The sequence below is a fragment of the Gorilla gorilla genome, chromosome 2, assembly GCF_029281585.2.
Source record: "Gorilla gorilla gorilla isolate KB3781 chromosome 2, NHGRI_mGorGor1-v2.1_pri, whole genome shotgun sequence".
In the NCBI taxonomy this organism is placed as follows: Eukaryota; Metazoa; Chordata; class Mammalia; order Primates; family Hominidae; genus Gorilla; species Gorilla gorilla.
In genome coordinates, this window is record NC_086017.1 from 194,650,916 (window position 1) to 194,674,424 (window position 23,509).

General features: G+C 45.1%; 1 protein-coding gene and 1 long non-coding RNA gene across 2 annotated transcripts in view; one reads left to right on the forward strand and one right to left on the reverse strand.

Moving 5' to 3' along the window:
* Window positions 1-11,954, reverse strand: part of KLHL6 (kelch like family member 6) — a 63,849-nt gene extending 51,895 nt beyond the window's left edge. The window contains exon 1 of the mRNA XM_004038081.5: window positions 11,492-11,954. Coding sequence (XP_004038129.2) covers window positions 11,492-11,784 — 293 coding nt within the window. The 5' untranslated portion in view covers window positions 11,785-11,954. The remainder of the gene's footprint in view (window positions 1-11,491) is intronic.
* LOC109026424 (uncharacterized) lies at window positions 5,549-8,416 on the forward strand. Its single transcript, XR_002005457.2, has 2 exons — window positions 5,549-5,809; window positions 8,144-8,416. It is a non-coding gene; the product is annotated as an uncharacterized lncRNA (long non-coding RNA).
* Window positions 11,955-23,509: the final 11,555 nt, after the last annotated feature.

Below are 23,509 nucleotides of genomic sequence, written 5' to 3' on the forward strand. Positions count from 1 at the left end.
AGGAGTTCAAGACCAGCCTGGCCAACATGGCGAAACCCCATCTCTACTAATAATACAAAAACTATCTTGGTGTGGTGACCTGTAATCCCAGCTACTCTGGAGGCTGAGGCAGGAGAATAGCTTGAACCCGGAAGATGGAGGTTGCAGTGAGCTGAGATTGCACCACTGCACTCCAGCCTGGGCGACAGAGCGAAATTCCATTTCAAAAAAAAAGAGAGAGAGAGATAATACTATGCAGTGCTCCTTAACTGAAGGCCTGCTAATCATCAGTGGTACACTGGAGGAGCATGGGAGGAGTGAGGATTTTCATAGCAGTTACTAAGAATTCTCTCCCCCTCCATTTCCAGGCCCACCTGCTAATGAGACAGACATCATCTGCCAACCCAGCCTGCTATCCTGAGTTTTAAAGACACTGCTAGTCACCTGGCACTTTCTTAACTTTTCCTAATCTCTGTTCTCTTCTGTCCTATTTTTTTGTGTTGTGTTTGCTATACACAATAATACAATAAAATTCCACCTTCCAGGAGTTATCCACTGGGCCTCCACCTCTCCCAAAATTCCCCCAACACCAAAACGCCCTTGATACTCAGCACTCCATAAACCTGAGCTTACTCTACAAGACACATGATCTTTTCAATCCAATAAGGTCTTACTGGACCCTGGACCTGAATCATTATATGCAAACCTGCTGAGTGTCTATTATTTATTGTAGATCCCAGAGCATCTCTTCAGAAAGGGCTATGATGCAACCTGTTAGTTTTGGTTTGATTGTGTTTTAAAGCCGTAGCACGAGGCTGGGTGTGGTGGCTCACGCCTGTAATCCCAGCACTTTGGGAGGCCAACGCAGGTGGATCACCTGAGATCAGGAGTTCAAGACCAGCCTGGCCAACATGGTGAAACCCCATCTCTACTAAAAATACAAAATTAGCTGGGCATAGTGGCACACGCCTGTAGTCCCAGCTACTCGGGCGGCTGAGGCAGAAGAATCGCTTGAACCTGGGAGGTAGAGTTTGCCGTGAGCTGAGATCAGGCCATCGCACTCCAGCCTGGGCGACAAGAGCGAAACTCAGTCTCAAAAAAAAAAAAAAAAAAAAAAAAGCCATAGCAGTATCAGCACTCTTGTAATTATGGTGGCCTTAACGTTTTCCATAGAAGTTAAATACAGTAAAAGAATGCTAGCCTTTACAGCTCGCAGAGGACACGTAGGTTGCCTAAGTGATACTCTTTCACAGCAAAGGAGACTTATCTTTACGTGGAGATGGCCTCACCAAAAGCATTTAAGAAGGCTTTTACAAAAGAAGCAGAGGTATCATAAAACACAAAACAGTAACAATAAAAATAAGAATGCAAGAATTAAGAAATTAAAGTCGAAGGAGAATATATCTCTGAAACCAAGGCTCAGGAAAGTTAATCCACAGAGCTTCCTGACAGTCACAGCAAAGGCAAAAGTGCGACAAATTGCCTAATAAGAAAGTAAAGCAGTGTTTGTTATCCCTCTTCAGCGGACTTTATTTTTCCTTTTGTCCAGCATCTCTCCATATCAGGAAATGCTCTTCTCCCCATCCAGGCCCCACTCAAATCATGTGGTTCAGGCGGGAGCTCTCACGTCATTACAGGCCTCTCCGCCTTTCTGTCTTCTGTCTCTCTCTCTCTCAAACACACACACACACACACACACACATACACACACACACACACACACACACACACACACACACACACACACACACACGCACGCACTGCTCTTTAGCCAAGGGTGGACTCCTAACCTACGCTGGGCTGATCATTGTGCCCCACCTCCCTGGCACAGTGATTGGCCTAGGAGTGGGTAACTGAATGGGGCTGAGCCAATCAGAGTCTTTCCCAGGGGTTTTTCAAGCCACAGGTAGAGAAAGTCCCTCATTTTCCCTCCAGAGCCAAGGCTAGGAGTCTCATAGCAGCCAATAGGCAAACTCCCAACCGTGTGGCAGAAGTCAGCCTGAGAAACCCAACCTGAGAGAAGCCAAGTGAAGGGTGGAGAAAGAGCACGCAGGCTGCATGAAAGGGCCTGGTTCCTCTTCTCCCTGGGCTCTGCTGCATCCCAGCCCTTCCTATGATTTGATAATGTGACCAAATACCTTTCTCTTTGCCTAAGCTGATTGACTTGATTTCCTATCTCTCGAAACCAAAAAATGCTCACCAATAAAGGAATATGAAGCAGCGCAAATGGATGTTGCGCGCATGGCAGTTTTACCAAAAACACAAAGGCACTGCATGTGGCCAGCTCTTCTGGTGGACTGTTTGGTGCTTACCATGTTAGACCCTTGTCCTGAAAAAACATTTTCATGGAGGGACAGTTGCATATCCATGGGTTTGATGCAGGGATAAAGCTCACAACTTGAGCTATGAATGATGAAAATATTTCTCTGTTGTGTTTTAGTTGGGAGCTGCATGAAAGATTATCTAAAATTGAAGAATAGATTTTGTAATCTTGATTGAAATAATATCCACATGCTGTGGATCTCTCTATGAAGAGGCCTGTTTTCAGTTTAGACATCATGGGTAGGGGTGACAGAGATGACACTTCCTTGAAAAATCAAAGGACCTGATGGCACTTCTGCCCTGGTGCAGAACCCCTCTCCCCACTCCCAGTGCAAAAAAAACAAAAGAACTGCAAGAGTCACATTGTATGCATGGCACATCTGTATGCAGGTGGTCACATGAGCGACCGGTTCAATCCATAATATTCTGAGGCATTTTGGATTTTGGAACTGTTCCTTCCCATTTTTCCTGTGATAGCCACATTTTATCATCTTTCCCTTTTCTAAAGTTGCCCAATAGCTTCCCACACAACTCTGTGAGGACTTCCTGCTCTGGCCAGGATGCTACTTAATCAGTGACTGGACCTGCAGGAGGAAGATCCAAGTATTCGTTCACTTCACGCATTTACAGGATGTCTGCTGAGTGTCAGCCATTGCAATGACATCGAGGAGAAGAATAAGGTGGTCACTGCCTTCACATGGCTTGCATTTTCAACCTGCTTTTAGTCCACCCATGATGGATGACGCCTTCATGCCACACATCCCTACAAGTGTATCCAGGGCTCCCCACAGTTTTGCAGGGAGCAGAGGAGTGAACGTGCTAATAATTACCTTCTTGCATATTTGGGTCTCAGGATCCATATCTCTGATGCCTATGTCACAAGGGTCATGGAATCCCCTCATAACTGTGTAGTTTTCATGATACTTTAACATCTATTCTGCATATATTGCAGGCCTAGCAAATAGTTTTGAATTGGAAGCCATTGATATCAACAAGCCCGGACGGAGGAAAGCCTGCTTGGGTGGAGGCAGGACAAGCAGCAGCAGCCTCCAGCTTCCAGAGACAGCCCTGACAGCAGTGCCAGTGGCTGCAGCTGTGCAGCTGTGGCCCCAGCATTGTACAGCAGCAGGGAAGTCCTCCCCACAGGAGTCCTGGGTGGCTTCGGGCTGCGGTCCTGGCCCCTGTCTAGCCTCCCTTGCACCTGTTTGTCTTCTGGGTTTGGTTCTCCAAACTTCTTTGGGGATTTTATGAGTTCCTACTATCATTTACATAAATTCCTCTTCTCGAATAAGCCAGAGTTGATTTCTGTTTCTCAGAACCAAGAAATCTGACTTATTACCATGCATAAAGTGTTGGGGCAAATAAATTAATAAATGAATCCATTTTACTATTTGCATTTCACAACTTGCTGGGATCGGTAGACATAAATTGTTAGCCTCGCTCTCTTGTAGACATCGGTGTTGAGCCTCAGAGAAGCCAAGCAATTCCTCCAAGATTTACACAGCCAACAAGTGGCAAGTCCGGACTGAAACCCCAGTGCCATAAGTCTTTTTTTTTTTTTTTTGACGGAATCTCTCGCTCTGTCGTCCAGGTTGGAATGCAGTGGCATGATCGCAGCTCTCTGCAACCTCCGCCTCCCGGGTTCAATCGATTCTCCCGCCTCAGCCTCCTGAGTAGCTGGGACTACAGGCACACGCCACTGCACCTGGCTAATTGTTATATTTTTTAGTAGAGACGGTGTTTCACCATGTTGGCCAGGCTGGTCTTGAACTCTTGACCTCAGGTGATCCACCAGCTTCGGCCTCCCAAAGTGCTGGGATTATACTCACTGCTGAAGTACTAATGCATTAGATTAAAGAGTGCTGGAGGTGCTATATAACATTTAAGATATGCTAATATCCAAAGAATTCTGAATGGCAAAGCACATCTGGCTCCCAGATTTTTGGGTAAGGGATTATGGGGCTTTCTGATAATGTTAACAGTTTTCATTTTGGTGTTATTTGTCTACCTTTTCTCACATGCATATCTTTCCATAGTTTACATGCAATTTTGCATCTTGCTTTGCCCCCTCTTTTCATTATAATATTTTTCCTACGGTGCTCCATACTTTTCATAATGACTATTTATTATATTGCTACCAGTTTCAACAGAGGCATAATATGAAAATCATTCTCTCACTGTGGACATTAGGTTGCTTCCAGTATTTTGTTTTTATACGTGATGTGGTAATCTTTGGAATATGGACGGCCTACATTTTTTCAGGCACTTTGCTGGATTCTTTTTATTTCATTCAGTCTTCATAATATCAAGTAGATAGCATGGTGTCCATTTCATCCTCGGGGGAGCTAACTTTGATGGGAAGAGTGGTTTCCCCATGATGTCTAAACTGAAAACAGGCCTCTTCACAGAGAACAGAAATGTGGCTAACAGGTCATTTCCTATGACCCCTCAGCTCCCCAAGACTCTTTTGCTAGTGTAGGCTACATAAGCTGAAAATGAGGAGGAAATGTAAAAATCAGAGCCTCCTTGTGCTCATACACACATGCACAGGCAGGATACTGTTGGAACATTCATTCCAGTTTATGTCTGGGGGCTGAGCTGACAGACCCCCATAGCAGCAAGGACCCAGCATGCCTTAGGACATCAGTCTGGATCAAAGTGTTAAAAAAGAGACAAGGAAGCAGGGTCAGGGTGTGCAAGGTGAAAAGATAGTGCGCTCTGAAAATATATGGGACCTCACTGCGGCTAGAACCAGAAACTGGTTCTCACCATTTGGGAAGCCCAGCTCACTGCAAAATATGGCACACTCTATAAGTGACAGTGACCTGTGAGGGCAGCCCTGCTGTGATTCCCAGGGTTGGCAGAGGGAGGGGAGTCCTAGTGATGAGGGGAGGGGTTATCAGGCTTTTCTCTGCCCTGTCTCATGACCGGCCCTTCCTTCATGCATAGAAAAGCTTCCAGGCTGAGGCTGAGTCATCAGCAATCTCCTTTGTTGATGCTGCTGCCTGGAATCCTTGTCTGGATTCCTGTCTCACTCCTGTCTTGTACCCCAGTCTCTAGGTCTGGTTCCTTGAGGCTATGTTGAGAGGACTTTACCCACCAGCTACAAAAATCAGGCATAAGGTCAGGAATGGGAAGGTTATGGTGAGCACAATCTATGCACTTGTCAATCATTATTACATATTAACCAATTACTGCATGGCACAAAAGTGGGGCAAGAGACTACTCTTAAGCCACATGTAGATGTTGTAATCCTGAGCTTTGTCTCCATAATGGGGTAAGATGTCAGAAAAGAGTCAGAAAGCCCAGGTGATAGAATAAGTGCCAAGAACATATACACCACGGAATACTGTGCAGCCATAAAAAGGAATGAGTTCATGTCCTTTGCAGGGACATGGATGAAGCTGGAAACCATCATTCTCAGCAAACTAACACAGCAACAGAAAACCAAACACCGCATGTTCTCACTCATAAGTGGGAGTTGAACAATGAGAACACATGGACACAGGTAGGGGAACAACACACCCCGTGGCCTGTCGGGGGGTGGGGGGCAAGGGGAGGGAGAGCATTAGGACAAATACTTAATGCATTCGGGGCCTAAAACCTAGATGATGGGTTGATAGGTGCAGCCAACCACCATGGCACGTGTATACCTATGTAACAAACCCGCGCATTCTGCACATGTATCCCGGAACTTAAAGTAAAATTTAAACAAATTTAAAAAAAGAGAATAAGTGCCAAGAAAAACAAGAATGAGTTAAGGCCATGTAGGTCTGTATTAAAAATCTGGCTAATAGCAAATGCGTTGAGGATTGCTGCTGCCACAGTGGGTACACTTGAGAACTCAAGTGAAGCCAATGATTGTAACACCAGGGTCAGGCCCTATATTTTCCACTTTTAATATTTTCCAATATTGTGGATCAGAACCAATAGGATAGTGAATATTTCAGCATTATGTATCTATAATCCCTTATCTGTAGTTTCAAAATTCCCAAAGTGCTGATAAATGTAAAGTTTTTTGTAACTTATTTCATGGCTAAATCCAACTTGAATGGCACTCGTCAGGTCGGGACACCTGAGTCTTGCTCTGTTGCCCCAGCTGGAGTGCAGTGGCATGATCTTGGCTCACTGCAACCTCCGCCTCCCAGATTCAAGCGATTCTCCTGCTTCAGCCTCCCGAGTAGCTGGGACTACAGGTATGTGCCACCACGCCCAGCTAATTTTTTGTATTTTTAGTAGAGATGGGGTTTCACCATGTTAGTGCTTGACTCTTAAATATGAATAGATATCCAAAGACTACCAGATATTTAAGTATAGCCTCTAAAATAAAAGACAGAGGCCGGGTGTGGTGGCTCATGCCTGTAATCCTAGCACTTTGGGAGGCCGGGTCAGGAGGATCCCTTGAGCCCAGGAGTTTGAAACTATCTGGGCAACATAGGGAGACCTTGTCTCTAGGAAATAAATAAATACATACATAAAATAGAATAAAAGAGACAAAAACAAAGAGAAAAATACAGTGAAAACAAACAGTAAAAAACAAACAAACAAACAAAAACAGAAGAGTGGTTTTTTAAAAAATATAAACCTCAAAGAGATTAAGTGAAAATATGACCTATACAAAACAAGAACAGGATGTTATAAAAAGGAAGCTTCATAAATAAAACAAGAAAAAAGTCTTGGAAGTTAAAAACTGAGATTCTCAACAGGTTGGAAGATAAAATTGAGAAAAATCTTCCAGAAAGTAAAACAGAAAGATAAGAGGATGGACAACAGGAGAGAGAAGATGGGAAAGCTAGAGACTGTTCTAGAAGTCCACATCTACTGAATAAGTGATTCAGAAATAGAAAACAAGGAAAACAGTAACCATGTAATTAGCGGGCAGTAATATGAGGAAATGTTCAGGATTAAAGGATGTGACTCTCCAAGATTAAAAGGGTTCATCAGATGCATAGCATAATGGTTGGAGTAAAACACACATACACACACACACACACGCACGCACACACACACCCCTCCAAGGCACATCATTGTGAAATATCAAAATGTTATTTAAAATCAAAGAAAGGCCAGGCGTGGTGGGTGGCTCACAGCTATAATCCCAGCAATTTGGGAGGCGGAGGTGGGTGGATCACCTGAGGTCAGGAGTTCCAGACCAGCCTGGCCAACATGGTGAAACCCTATCTCTACTAAAAAAATACAAAAATTAGCCGGGCATGGTGGTACATGCCTGTGGTCCCAGCTACTTGGGGGGCTGAGGTGGAAGAGTTGCTTGAGCCCAGGGAGGCTGCAGTGAGCCATGATCAAGCTGCTGCACTCCAGCCTGGGCAACAGACCAAGACCCTGTCTCAAAACAAAACAAAAATATATGCAAGACCTTAAAAATTTACTTCCCATGGGCTGGGCGCAGTGGCTCACGCCTGTAATCCCAGCACTTTGGGAGGCCGAGGCGGGTGGATCACGAGGTCAGGAGATCGAGACCATCCTGGCTAACACGGTGAAACCCCGTCTCTACTAAAAATACTAAAAATTAGCCGGGCGTGGTGGCGGGCGCCTGTAGTCCCAGCTACTCGGGAGGCTGAGGCAGGAGAATGGCGTGAACCCAGGAGGCGGAGCTTGCAGTGAGCCGAGATCGCGCCACTGCACTCCAGCCTGGGCGACAGAGCGAGACTCCGTCTCAAAAAAAAAAAAAAAATACATGAAAAACAGAAAGGCAGTGAAGAGACAGTTCAACAAAAAAAGAACTGCAGATGCCCCTTAAACATACGAAGAGATGTTTGATCTTATTAAAAATAAGAAAAATGCAAATTAAAGCTAAATTGAGATATTCTTTCTCATTTATCAGATTGGTAAAAATTCAACGGTTGGATGACACCCTCTTTTGGTGATGCCGTGGGGAACGCAACATGATTCAACCCCAATGAAAGAGAAGTTGCAATAACCGCTAAGACTGCAGATGCATTTGACTCAGCAAACCCCCTTCAAGAAATGCATATGAAAAAAACTCATGTTTCAAGTTATTCATTACAACATTGTTTGTAATAGCAAAATGTGGACTAGAAATAGTCCAAATGTCTGTCTGTAGGGGACTGTTTAATAAACTATTGTCAGTCCCTTAGTGGAAAGTAATTATTTTCTCAATGAATAAAGGAAAAAAATGACATAATTTTATAACCAGCTTCCAGGCCCTCCAAAACACAGAGAGCTGTGTTGAAAGCCTCACAGACTGGTCGGGCACGGTGGCTCACGCCTGTAATCCCAGCACTTTGGGAGGCTGAGGCGGGTGGATCTCGAGGTCAGGAGATGGAGACCATCCTGGCTAACATGGTGAAACCCCGTCTCTACTAAAAATACAAAAAATTAGCCGGGCGTGGTGGCAGGTGCCTGTAGTCCCAGCTACTCAGAAGGCTGAGGCAGGAGAATGGCCTGAACCCAGGAGGCAGAGTTTGCAGTGAGCAGAGATTGTGCCGCTGCACTCCAGCCTGGGCAACAGAGCGAGACTCCGTCTCAAAAAAAAAAAAAAAAAAAGAAAGCCTCTCAGACAGAGAGACTCTCTGACCTCCCTAAACCTGAGCATACGAAGAACCCCTTTCAAAACCTTAGACACAAAGCGAGAGAGTGAGACACAAAGTGAGACCATGTCAGATTTAACGTCAGCCCTAGGTCTAAATCCCAGCTTGGCTACTTTTTATTTGCTGTGACACTCTGGACTTTGGCTCATCGTCGGCAGGCTAGGGATAGGACTCCCTGCCTTGTCAGGTTGCTGTGAGGGTGGAGTGGACTAGAGTATGTGATATAGAAGCTACAGGGCCTGGCCCACAGTAAGTGCTCCACAAACAGGAGTTGATATGAATAGTAGCACCGGAAAAAAGAATCCTGTCTCCAGGACAGTATTCATTGTAGAAGGAAAGTCACGTTGGAAATCCCAAGAGAAGAAGCAAAAGTCACTTCTCTGAAGAGAAGAATTGAAGGAATTTCCTCTCATGACCAGGCAGTTTTGGGAGAGGCTCTGTATACACAGTCAGATGCCTTCACCCTCATGTTCTCCAGCTTCTCATTGCCGTTGCCTCCTCTGATGACCGGCAGAGACTTTCCCTAAGTATCCTAGATCAGCAGGGCTGGAAGGATCCGAGCCCAAATTCCCATTTAGGATGAGAAACCCAAGAACCAGAGAAGACCAGTGATCAACTCGAGGGCACACAGCCAGTGGGCCTGGTCCACAGCCAGGCCGACGCACTAACAAAATTGCTTCCAGGTATGCATTTTATGATAGCAAGGGATACAAAAGGATAAACCTAAATGTGCATCCCCAGGGCATTGAGCTAACTTGACTTTACTCACTCCTGAGAGGGGCTGCAGTCAATGTGAAAGCATGTGATCAAGGTTGGTGGAGAAAGTAATGTGTTTATATCAACCCATTTTGATGGCTGTGTTTACGCTTTACATTTTACACACTTCCTATGGAATGAAGTCCCAAACCTAGTGGCAGCTTGCATTGCAGTAACAAGGATTTCTAGAACATACCCAGTCCCTGCTCCAGCAATGACCAGATATATAATGCTGAGTTTTCGTTTCCTCATCTGTGAAAGGAGATATCAGCCAACTTCATCATGCTGTTACAAAAATAAAATCAGATAACTATGTCTGTCTGGCGCACAGCAGCCACTACTTCCCTCAAACCCAGATATCCCCTTGTCTTATCGACACAGGAGACCTAATGAGTCCCATAGCAACCTGCTGATCCTGCTCTATGAATTACAAAGAAACGTTTCCCCCCAAGCACCTCAAAAAAGAAAGAAAGAAAGAAAGAAAGAAAGAAAGAAAGAAAGAAAACACTTTCCATAATACTTTCATAGGTTAATCGTTTTCAATTTCCTCAGCCAGAATCAAGAGTTAAGAAGAATCTCATTAAGAAGAATTCTAAGGGTATTTCTTTTCAAGTTCCCAAATACTTTCTTCATTATCCACATTGCCCTTGCAGGCTGGTTCCCCCATGTCCATGCTGATATGGAGAACACTGGATCAGGTGTATTCACTGGGTTCCCGGAGCTATAAAATTCCTACCCCAGGGACGTGCTCATGGGAAACACTCAATAAGTCGTCCTTAGCTGAATCAAGCAGAATCAGAAAAAGAATTCCAAGAAAGATATATTGAGCATCTACTTACTATATGCTAGACACTGTGTAAGACCCTTTTCACGCTCTTGTTTAATTATGACAGCCCTGAAAGGTGATCATCATTGTGCTCACCTTACAGATGATGAAACAGACATTCAGAGCACTTTGTGACTTGCCTAAAGTTTCACTGTCAAGAAGGAACCAAGTCTCCTGACTTCAGGTCTTCCCACTATGAGATCACCAGTTTATCGTAACTAGAGGCCTCTCCCATCTAACGCATCTTTGTAACTGCTTTCCCTTTCCCCGCACTGCCTACACATAAAGAAGCCCCTAATTTGTAACAAGTCATTTGATAACTCCAGAAGAGGGGCCACATCCTTTTTCTCTCTGTCTGTTGATTAACAAAGACAACATTATGTTTCCAATACCAGTCAGACCAAGGGGGAAAAAAATCCCCATGACTTCAGTAATTTTCCATCCTTTGGAACAAGGAAATATACACAAAAGGTTTACTATAGAATGTAAACATTGCTTTTAAATGATGCCAATCTCTCTTTTAATGTGGCCTAAATCCTAAAATTTAAAGTGTGATAAGCCGGGCGCAGCGTCTCACACCTGTAATGCCAGCACTTTGGAAGGCGGAGGCGGGTGGATCACCTGAGGTCGGGAGTTCAAGATCAACCTGACCAACATGGAGAAACCCCATCTCTACTAAAAATACAAAATTAGCCGGGCGTTGTGGTGCATGCCTGCAAATCCCAGCTACTCGGGAGGCTGAGGCAGGAGAATCGCTTGAACCCAGGAGGCAGAGGTTGCGGTGAACCGAGATTGCGCCATTGCACTCCAGCCTGGGCAACAAAAGCAAAACTGCGTCTCAAAAATAAGTAAATAAATAAATAAATAATAAAATAAAGTGTGATAGTGTCCTTTCTTATATTTTAAGTAGACACACAAGCCTTAATATATATGTAAACCATAAATATCATGGCCAACTGTTCAAGATTGGGCTCTCACACTAACACACCTCTTCCTTGCAACTTGCACCCAATTTGACTCTGGTCCTAGGCATGCTGACCTGAAATAGTTGCTGGCTGCGGCAAGCACCACGCGGTGGCAGGAGAATTCCTGAATGTCCACACACAAGATGACATCTGTCAGAGCGTTTTCCATTCGCAGGGTTTCCAGGCCATTCTGAAGAATTAAGGAGAGTCCCGCGTCGTCAAATTTGACCTTTTCCCCATTTAAGATCTCGACCAAGTCTCCTGTTTTCTGGGAGGGCTCATCTGTAGAAGGTGCCAGGGGCCCTTCCAAACTCTTCTCGACCACATCACCCATGGTCCAGGTGCCCCTTTGTCCTGCCATCAACATCGAGACTGAAGGAGCGCCCAAGTGTCAGGCAGGCCCCATTGCAGAAGCTGAGCGGATTTCCTGTGCAGGGCCCTCCACTTATCACCAGCTGTCACACACACATAACAGGAAGTCTCGCACTTTCTCATCCTGTTACTACAAATGCCAGCAACTTCTATTCTTCTTCTTTCTGTGAGTAATCACAGGGTTAGAAATTACTTAGAATAGGTGTGTGGGAGGGGTTCTGGAAGAGGAGTGGCCTCTCATAGTCCACTGTGAGTGCTGTGTGTTTATTTTGGTGCATCTCCCACCTCATATCCGTGAGCAGGAAGCCTCCGGTGGTGGCTGTTACATTTGTACTCCTAATGCTATCAATAACCCAAGTCGTCAATGAGGGGATGGACAGGAGACAGTCTATAATCCTCCTGCTTCACATTTGTACTCCTAGTGGCTCAATAACCCAAGTCGTCAGCGAGGGGATGGACAGGAGACAGTCTATGATCCTCCCACTTCCTCCTCCCAGGAGTCTGAGACCCTGCAATGATCCAACAACCGTGCTTTGTAAACCATGGAAACCCCACTTATCCCTGACATTCTCATTTCTGGCGGCACTGCAGATCGTCTATCTTCATCCTCCTCCCTACCCAGGGGAAAACAACATCATGGCAAACTTTCATGTCTTCCCCCACCAAAAACATGTCTATTGTTTCGAATATGCTTTGGGGGCACAGAAGAAATGGTTTCCAAAACTCCATCAACAGCATCTTCTCAGAGGATGAGTCAGGGTGGGTCTACACCGAATTGCCATAGCGCGTCTCAGATTAGCCCAACGTCTACTGACTGTGCATCTAACGGTGGATCCTGAAGTATTTTCATTACCTCTGCGTGTCTCAGTTAAGTAGTAATAACTGTCATTATTAAAATCCCATGATATCCTGGGGAAGTTATAGGAGCGTACTAGTTAGCGTTCTCTCACGCCCAACAGTAATGCTTTGCCAGTTTGCTAGGTATTTCTTAGCCCAGCAAACTTGACATCTAAAATTAACCATCACAATTACAGTCATACCCAGCATAATGATATTTCAGTCGATGATGGACTCCAGAGAGACAGAACCAAAAGGATACCTAGAGAGGCATAGCAGAGGGAAATTATTAGGGGAATTGGCTCACCTGATTATGGAGACTGAGAAGTCGCATGACAGACTGCTGAGAGCTCAGTTCAAGTCCAAAGGCCTCAGAACCAGAGAAGATGGTATAACTCTCAGTCCAAAGCCAAAGGCCTGAGAATCCAGGGGGTGGGGAGACTGGTGTAAGTCCTGAAGTCCAAAGGCAGGGGATCCTGGAGTCCTGCTGTTCAAGGCAGGAGATGACTGTATCCCAGCCTCAGGAGATAGAGACATCGACCTTTCTTCTGTTTTTGTTTTCTCTGGGCCCCTGGCTGATTGGATGGTTCTCACCCACACTGAGAGTGTATCTTCTCTACCGAGTCCACTCAGACTCACTAATCTCTCCTGGAAACAACCTCACAGACACGCCCAACAGTAATGCTTTACCAGGTTGCTAGGTATTTCTTAGCCCAGTAAACTTGACATCTAAAATTAACCGTCACAAGTACAGTCATGCCCAGCATAATGACATTTCAATCGATGATGGACTGAATATACAATTGTGGTCCCAAAAGATTATAATGGAGCATATAAAGAAACCTGACGGCCAGGCGTGGTGGCTCACACCTGTAATCCCAGCACTTTGGGAGACCAAGGCAGGGGGATCACAAGGTCAGGAGCTCAAGACCAGCCTGAGCAACATGGTGAAACCCCCGTCTCTACTAAAAACACAAAAATTAGCCAGTCATGGTGGCGTACACCTGTAATCCCAGCTACTTGGGAGGCTGAGGCAGGAGAATCGCTTGAACCTGGGAGGTGGAGGCTGCAATGAGCTGAGATTGCGCCATTGCACTCCAGCCTGGGCAATAAGAGCGAAACTCTGTCTCAAAAAAAAAAAAAAGTAATGGAAAAATAATGCCATTCACAATGGTAATAAAACATATGTAAATGCCTAGCAATAACAGCAACCAGCAACATAAAGAAAACTAACAAACTTTACTAAGAGTTTCTAAAGAAAACTTAAATAAATATACCAAGTTCCTTTATGGAAAGACTAAATATTATTAAAAGGACCAATTCTTTCCAAATACATTTATAGGTTTATTTTACTCTAATAAAAATTACAAGAAAATTTGGAGTTTAGGTTTGTTTGTTTGTTTGTTTTTGAGACGGAGTCTTACTCTGTTGCCCAGGCTAGAGTACGGTGGTGCGATCTCAGCTCACTGCGACCTCCGCCTCCCAGGTTCAAGCGATTCTCCTGCCTCAGCCTCCCAAGTAGCTGGGACTACACGCATGCACCACCACACCTGGCTAATTTTTTGTATCTTTAGTGGAGACAGGGTTTTGCCATGTTGGCCAGGCTGGTCTTGAACTGCTGGGCTCAAGCGATCCACCCGTCTCAGCCTCCCAAAGTGCTGGGACTACAGGCTCACACCACCACACCGGCCCCAAGTTTAGGTTAAATGTAAATGAACAGTATCAAGATAGGTTCAAAGCACAGTGGGACTATCTGTAAAAGGATAAACATTAAGTCTAGACTTTACAGTGGACCCAAAGTCTTTTCTCCCTGGAAACTACAAAATTGAGATAAATGTGGAATGTTGTATTCAGAAGCCCCATATCTGAGTTGGAAATTGAGACTGCTTCCCAGTGTCAAAGTGATTTAGATCTTCCAGACAACTATGAGATCTCATTCTTACTGACACAATGGCAAACAACAAAGTTTCTGATGGTCTATGATTTTTGGAAAACAATTTTTCTCAGTAAGAATAAGTAGTCACCCACGAAGGGTATCCTTATGACACATTTATAATTGCAAGGAGTCACTTAAAGAAATATTATTTCTTTTTAACGTTTCATCTGTGTCTGACTTCCTAGCCTGATGAATGGGAGGGCAGATTTTTTACTTTCCGATCTGACCTAATCTTTGAAGAAACATTGTTTCTTTTTAACGTTTCATCTGTGTCTGACTTCCTAGCCTGATGAATGGGAGGGCAAATTTTTGCTTTCTGATCTGACCTAATCTTTCCTTTCTCGCCCTTTTTAAGATTAATAGTCATGAATTTAAATTGAGACCTGGCAGGCGGCCAAGGTCAGCTTCCAAAAGTTATATGCTTGGGCCAGGTGTGGTGGCTCACACCTGTAATCCCAGCACTTTGGGAGGCCAATTCAAGAAAATTGCTTGAGCCAAGAAGTTCCAGACCAGCCTGGACAACATGACAAAACCCCATCTCTACAAAAAATATAAATTAAAAAATTAGTCATATGTGGTGGCATGCATCTGTAGTCCCAGCTACTTTGGAAGGCTGAGGCAGGAGGATTGCTTGAGCCCAGGAGGTGGAGGCTGCAGTTAGCCATGTTCTCACCACTGCATTCCAGCCTGGGCAACAGAGTGGAGACCTTGTCTCAAAAAACAAACAAACAGAACAAAAAAGCAAAAAAAAAGTCATATGTTGAGCTGTGTTCAATGGAACTATGGAGGGTAGGCCGGGCACAGTGGCTCACGCCTGTAATCCCAGCACTTTGGGAGGCCGAGACGGGCAGATCACAAGGTCAGGAGATCGAGATCATCCTGGCTAACACAGTGAAACCCCGTCTCTACTAAAAATACAAAAAATTAGCCAGGTGTAGTGGCAGGCGCCTGTAGTCCCAGCTACTTGGGAGGCTGAGGCAGGAGAATGGTGTGAACCCAGGAGGCGGAGCTTGCAGTGAGCCGAGGTCGCGCCACTGCACTCCAGCCTGGGTGACAGAGTGAGACTCCGTTTCAAAAAAAAAAAAAAAAAAAAAACTATGGAGGGTCCAGTTAGTTAAACTGAATCTGCCCTTAGACTTCAGTGTCAAGGTGAAGCAGAGATGAAGCCAGGTGAATGAAGGAGACTGAGGTAAGACAGGACAGGAGGGTAGGAGGAGAAAGGTGGGAATTCAAGAGGGTCTGAGATTTTTGCATATGTCAGAGCTGGGCTCCAGGACTCCCACTTGGCCCCACTGGTGGCCTCCTGCTTAGCCAAGAGGGCCTCACTGAAAGAGGCAGGGTCAACACAGATTCCATGCCATACCCTATCCCCAGCTTCTGTGACCTTTCTCCTATACATAGATGTCAGACCTTACTTCCTAGTCACTCTCTTCTGCTTTATATATTTTAATGCTCTAAATCTCTGTTCAAAGTACGGTGTTGTTATATCCTTGCTATTGATTGTACCTTTTATTAGTATTAAATATCCCTGTTTATCCTGTTAATTTTTTTCTTTAAATAATTTTCTGATTTGTCTGGAGTTTCTATTGCCACTCCTTCTTTCTTTTCATTTACTTTTCCTAATATATCTTTGCCTGTTCTTTGTGTTCTGGGAAATAGACATCTTTTCTTAATGTTTCTGATGGTTGTAATGATGTTTCAACGAATAGTAAGCCAATATTTATCTAATTATCATAGCACAAAACCTAGAGATAACTTGGATAATCTCCAGGCTTGGATAACTTGGATTATCTCTAGGCTCTGTGCTACAATAACTAGATAAATATTGGTATCCAACTGCTTACTTAACTTCTACACTTGAGGGTCTAACATTTGAGGCATCCTCCAACTAAATACATCCCAAGCCAAAACCTGGATGGAACACACCAAACGTGTCCCTTCACCGGGCTGTGTTTGGGCAGGGACACATGAGAGAGATTTGGGGTAGTTGGCAAAGTTCAATTTCTTGACCTTAGTGGCGTTTACAACGGTATTGTGTGCCTTATAATAATTCACTAAGCTATACATTTGTATCATTTTCCATGTTTTATTTGACAACACAAAGGTAATAACAACCATAACAATAATAGTCAACATGCATTGATGCCAGCACTTTGCTAGTCAGTAGCTGAATGGGACTGCAGTTCCAGACTTTCAGCTCCTGAGCCGGCGCCTGATACCCCACCCCATGCTGAAGGAGCACACTCAGGACTTCGCGTCTTCCTGATAAGTGTGAGGCAAATGAAATATCCACCCATGCCTCAGACAAGACCAGCTTTGCCTGCCATCTTGTGGCCTCTTTCTGGTTCCAATTAATACCTGAGGGCCCAGAAAACAGAGAAGCTGCAGCTTTTACCTCAGGTCAGGGTTCCTCTGAGTATCCTCAGCTCCCAGGTAGAGTGCGCCGGCCTCTCCCAATCGCGGCCTCCCGCAGACGCCGCTGGCCTGGCCTCTTCCTCCGCCTGATTCAAGGGTGCCCAGTGCTCCCAGGCTCCTGCTCATCAAATGCCTGGCCCTGGGCTCCTCAGGCCAACTCCTCTTGCCAACCACATCCCGTCATAATAATAACGAAAGATAGATGCTTTCATCCAAAACAATGACACGGGGTCTGCCTGAATCCGAAACAGGAAGTTGGGAAGTTGCCGGAGGAGAAAGACAAGCCTGATGGAAGTGGTGAGCCCAAATATCAAAATCCAAGAACAAAGCAGAACCCAGAGCCAAGTGTTTTCTAATTTCATCCAGAGGGGATTCTTTTTAAAAGAGCGGCATTAAGGCTTTATTTCCTCTTACAAATTCTGCGTACAACACACGCTTTCCATAGCATAATGTTTCTAGTCAACATAATAAAAGGCTTGTCATATATGAGTTATAATTTTTTAACTTTCTATTCAGGACCACCCAGCCTGGTCCCTAGGCGTTACCCTGACATGTCCCCTGCAGACCTGAACTTAGGAAAGCCAGGTGTTCCCAAGACCCCTACCAGGTGGTTCTGAGCAACCTCTGCTTAAAACAATGTCCGCACAATGGTGGAAGTAAGGCCGGGTGTGGTGACTCACGCCTGTAATCCCAGCACTTTGGGACGCTGAGGCGGGCAGATCACTTGAGCTCAGGAGTTCGAGATCAGCGTCTCTGCCAAAAATACAAAAATTAGCAGGGCACAGTGGCGCATGCCTGTAGTTTCAGTTATATGGGAGGCTGAGGTAGGATTGATTGAGGCCGAGTGCTATGGTCATGCCTGAAACCTCAGCGCTTTGGGAGGTGGAGGTGGGCAGATCACTTGAGGTCAGGAGTTCAAGACCAGACTGGCCAACACGCTGAAACCCTGTCTCCCCTAAAAATACAAAAAAATTACCCAGGCATGATGGTGGGGGCCTGTAATACCAGCTACGCTGGAGGCTGAGGCAGGAGAATCACTTGAACCTGGGAGGTGGAGGTTACAGTGAGCTGAGATCACACCACTGCACTCCAGCCTGGGCAACAGAGCAAGACCTAGTCTCAAAAAAAAAAAAAAGAAAAGAAAAGAAAAAGAAGGCGTAGAGGCAAGAGATGGCAAAAGCCAAGGCTGACCCTCTACCCTCAACAAGTAGTGAAATCGGGGAAGTTTGTCCTTAACAAACCACATCCCATTTTTCATCCCACCCCAAAACCCCACATTTCTTTTATTAAAAAATTAACTTTTGCTGGGTGTTTTTCTGATTATGAAACAACAATAAGTTACCTTGTTGAAAACCTGGAAAATTCAGAAAAGAATCAAAATTAACATTTGGTATGCTGCAGTAGACTTGTACTGACCCTAGGGAGTTGATTTTGTGCATTTCTTCCTCACTTCAAGGGCAGTGACTTGGTGTTGGTTGAAATTAGCCATGATAGGGATATTTACACCATAGAAATTGATAAATGCTATGAATCAGGGCTTTGTCCTTGAGAGCCAGTTGTTGAACATTCACTATCACCCCACTGTGACCCCACCCTCCTCTTTAGATTGCCGAGGTCCTGCGGCCTCCTTGTATGTGCGCCTCCCTCCAGCTCCAGTTCGGGCTCTACTCTTGGATTTCAGAGAGATTCTGCCTGACCACCTTTTCATGAAGTAGATTGATTGTGTCTCTGCTCCTTACAGGCAAACGCACTTCCCTGAAACAGAGGCAGAGCGGTATTGGGACATTCATCTGCCAGGCCCAAATGCTGTACCACTCTTCCTCTGCAGACCCCAGTGTGGTCCTCACCTCCAAGTTCTCGCTATAGAAGCCACATCTGCTCCCATCAGCAAAAAAAAAAAAAAAGCAAAAAAAAAGCCACTCCTGCAGCCCAGCTTAGCACCTTCCAGCTTCTATACCTGCCCTGAGGCCAATCTAGTTTTCTCATAAAGGGAATTTCCCGACAGATACTAACTTTTGGGCCATCCTATGTAGCCTCACGCTTGTCCCAGGATGGCGTTGTGTCCTGGTTTGCCTCTTGACTAGGCTTGCCCGAGTTATTAAGGGGTCTGGTGGCAGCCCTAAGGGAGCTAGCCTTCCGGTTTGGAGTTCACGGAAGAACATTGTCTCTGGAAGGAAGTGGGAGGAGCAAGGCAAGACTCCAGTCCTAGAGGAACAGCAATACAAGCCCAGAGAACCAAGGACTGCAGACAGGCATAAGGTCAAAGTAAGGTCAGTTGATTATAGTTTCAAGGCTGGGCACGGTGGCTCATGCCTGTAATCCCAGCACTTTGGGAGGCCAAGGCGGGCGGATCACCAGGTCAGGAGATTGAGATCATCCTGGCCAACATGGTGAAACCCCATCTCTACTAAAAATACAAAAATCAGCTGGGCATGGTGGCGTGCACCTGCAGTCCCAGCTACTCCAGAGGCTGAAGCAGGAAAATCACTTGAACCAGGGAGGCGGAGGATGCAGTGAGCCAAGATTGCATCACTGCATTCCAGCCTGGGTGATAGAGCGAGACTCCGTCTCAAAAAAAAAAAGAGAAAAAAACAAAACAAAACAGGTCAATGCCTCAGTTTCATATACCTACAAATTGGAAGTAATAATAGTATCCACCTCAATGTGTTATAGAAATAAGGAAATACGTGAAGCCTGTAGAACAATGGCTGGCATATATTAAGCACTATGTAAGCATTAGCTATTATTATGCAAACCCTTCTGTAGAAGAAAAAGTGTGTACATTTGATTCTAAATCAGGCTTCTGGCTTCAGACCAAAAACTCCTTCAATGCCCTTTGTTAGTATCTACAGGCCATCTATTTTTCCCATGTTATCTTGGATCATTTTCACATAGTCAGTGTAGATGGGTCCATACACCACCACCTCCCCAGGGAAATAAAGATTTCCATCACCCAACCCTCTGCATCAGAAACATTATTCTAACCAGAGTCATAACAATCCGTAGAAGGATTTATCCATCTGGGACAATGTTCCTTTAAAGAGCCTGAATTAGAGAGCCATTTTGAAAAAAAGTATTTTATAGATGATGCTAGTACTAAGAGCACCATTTATTGAGATGTTACAAAGTGTTCTGTGTACCTTTCCTCATTTTATGTCCTTTTATCCTGATAACTTGATAAAATAGATTATTTTCCTTTTTACAACTGAGGAAACCCAGGCTTAAAACCAAAGTTGGCTGTTTTGTCCCAGGTCACACAGGTAAGTCAGTAGTAGTGTTTGGCCGCCCATGCCCTATTCTAATGAAAAGTTACCAGCCAACATCCTCTATTTCCCAGGAAGCCATTTTCCGGTACCACATGATTCAGCTGTTTCCCCTTATTACTTGGACTAGAGTGAGTGCCCCCCACCCAAAGACAGCCAAGTACAGAGATTAGTTCAAGGACACGTACAGCTGGCTCAAAAATGTCAGATGGGGCCTCACCTGATGCCTCATGCCTGTAATCCCAGCACTTTGGGAGGCCAAGGCAGGTGGACAGCTTGTGCCGAGGAGATCAAGACCAGCCTGGGCAAAATAGGGAGGCCCTGTGTCTACAAAAAATGTTTTAATTAGCTGGATGTGGTGATGCACGCCTGTGGTTCCAACTGCTCAGAAGGCTGGGGCGGCATGATCTCTGAAGCCTGGGAGGCGGAGGCTGCAGTGAGCCATGATCACACCACTGCACTCTAGCCTGGGCAACAGAGTGAGACCACGTCTCAAAAAAATCAGATAGAACCATTGGAGTCTCTCTCTTCCTCCCTCCCTCCCTCCCTCTCTCTGAAATTTGAAATAAGGAACACAGAGTTTGCCATTTGGCAGCAGAAACAGGAGGCAAAAGGATTCATCAAGAGATCCACGAGGTAGAGTCAGAGCCATGGCAAGCTAAAGCCCTGTACAAGCCAAATTTCTGAAAAGCAAAAACTATTAGTAAGCAGAGGGACCCAGAAGGCATAAAAAGGAGACTGAAGCCAATATGCAGAAAGTAGCTGAGACAGGTCACCCTGAGGCTGGGTGGAAGGAAGACCATGGGCTCCTGTTGCTGAAGTCCTGAGCCCACTGTGGATCTGGACCCACCCTCCTGCTCCAATGAGGGCTCTGCTCATGAATTTTAGAGAGATTTCTGCCTGGGCCCACATTTCTCAATGTGGCTTGATTGAGACTCTGTTCTTTTCATCCAAATGAGCCTCCCTGAAACAGAAGCAGAGCAGTGGTGTGGAGTTCATCCATCTGACCCCACATACTACCTCTGCGCTCCCATCCTCCACAGACCAGAGATGTCACCAGGTGCACTGAGGGGCCCTAGGAAAGGATCAGATACCACAGCTGCAGCCAGTGCTAATTCAGGTCTGCTATCCATATCCAAATCTAAAGTGTACTTTGCAAATGAAGAGTCAAGGAGTAAATGGGAAACAGCAAAAATTCCAAAAAGTGGATTTTGTCAATAAGAACAGCCCCCGAATGTTCACTTATTGCTAAGGGGAGGGAAGCTATAAAAAGCTAATGTACATTATGACCAGGTGCAGAAGCTCACGCCTATAATCCCAGCACTTTGGGAGGCCGAGGCAGGTGGATCACTTGAGGTCAGGAGTTCAAGACCAGCCCGACCAACATGGTGAAACCTTGTCTCTACTAAAAATAAAATTAGCCAGTCTTGGTGGCACGCACCTGTAGTCCCAGGTACTCAGGAGGCTGAGGCAAGGGAATCACTTGAACCCAGGAAGTGGAGGTTGCAGTGAGCTGAGATCAAGCCACTGCACTCGGCCTGGGCGATAGGACCGGACTCCATCTCAAAAAAAAAGTAATGTACATTATGTTGCCATTTTTGCAAATATGATTATGTGTGTGTATATATACACACACATAATCATATTTTCATATATATATATGAAAAGACCACAAGGTATGTTCCTACCCTCAAGGAGCATACAGTCCAAAGAGGGAGATCAATCGTAAGAAAAAAACACACACATTGCAATCATTCTAAATGCTATGAGGGAGATGCACTCGGTGAAGAACCTTTCTCAGGGGCAATTTGACGTGGTCAAAGAGGTCAGTGAAGGCCTGTCTGATGACCAAGATGTGATGGGTGAATATGCACCACCCACATGAACAGCAGGGAAAAGAGTTGTCCAGGAAGAGGCTACAGCATGGGCAAAGCCCCATTGGAGGAGAGACTACAGCAAGTATAAGAAACTGAAAGAAGGCCAAGTGGTTGGAGTGAAGAAAATTTGGGCTGGGAATGATGTGGGATGGGAGAGGTAGGCAGGGCCAGATTATCCAGGGTCCTAGGGACCAGGTTCAGCAGTTTTGTCTTTATCCTACAAGCAACGGGAAACTACCAAGGGACTGGGGGAGCTAGTGGGGTGGGGTGTGGAAGATATAATCAAAATTTGCAATTTGAAAATATTTGTCTCAGTATGGAGAACAAATTACTAAGGGCCAGCACAGATGAGATAAAAGAGAAGAGAGCCAGTCCAAAATCTATCACACTAATCCAGGTAGCAGGTGATGGCAGCGTGAACTGGGAAGTAGTGCTAGGGACAGAGACAAGTAGATGCATTTGAGGGCAATATCAAAAGCAAAATCATGACTGGGCGCAGTGGCTCACGCCTGTAATCCTAACACTTTGGGAGGTCAAGGTTGGCAGATCACTTGAGGTCAGGAGTTCGAAACCAGCCAGGCCAACATGGTGAAACCCCATCTTTACTTAAAAAAAAAAAATTAGCCAAGGATGGTGGCAGTCACCTGTAATGCCTGTAACTCCAGCTACTCAGTTGGCTGAGGCAGAAGAATAGCTTGAACCTGGGAGGCGGAGGTTGCAGTGAGCCAACATCACACCACTGCACTCCAGCCTGGGCAACAGAGTGAGACTCCACCTCAAAAATAAAAAATGAATAAAAAATAAAAAACAAAGCTAAAATCGATAAGACTTGGTGAAGGATTGGATGTGGAAGGTAAAGGAACAGGAATTTTCAAGAATGACGTAGATTTCTAGTGTGAACAGCTGGATAAACAGAGGTACCAACCCTCTGAAATGGAGAACGCTGGAAAGGAAACAGGTCCGGGGGTGAAGAGTATGAGTTAATGCTTGGTCATGCTGAGTCTGGAGAGTTTGTGACATTCAAGACGTGCTATCAGGTAGGATATTTAATATGCAAGTTTAGAACTGAAAGACATTTGGGTCGGAGATATAAATTAGTGTGCCAAAACTTTTAAAGCGGTTATTTCTGGGTGATAAGCTTTTGTATTTTTTTTGTTTTATTCTTTGTGTTTTTCCATTTTTCCCAGGTTTTCAGCAATAAGCAATGTTTGGAGTTTTTTTCTAAATGGAATCTAGAAAGAAAACAGTAAAATTTTCCTTGTGTCTGTAGCAGAGGGTGCCAGGGACAGGGGTATACTCTGCTTCTCATAGCTGGAATTAGTGATCTCAACAGGAATGTCCCTAGAGTCTGGAAAGCCAAATTAGTTTGATGCTAATATCTCTTTGGCAACA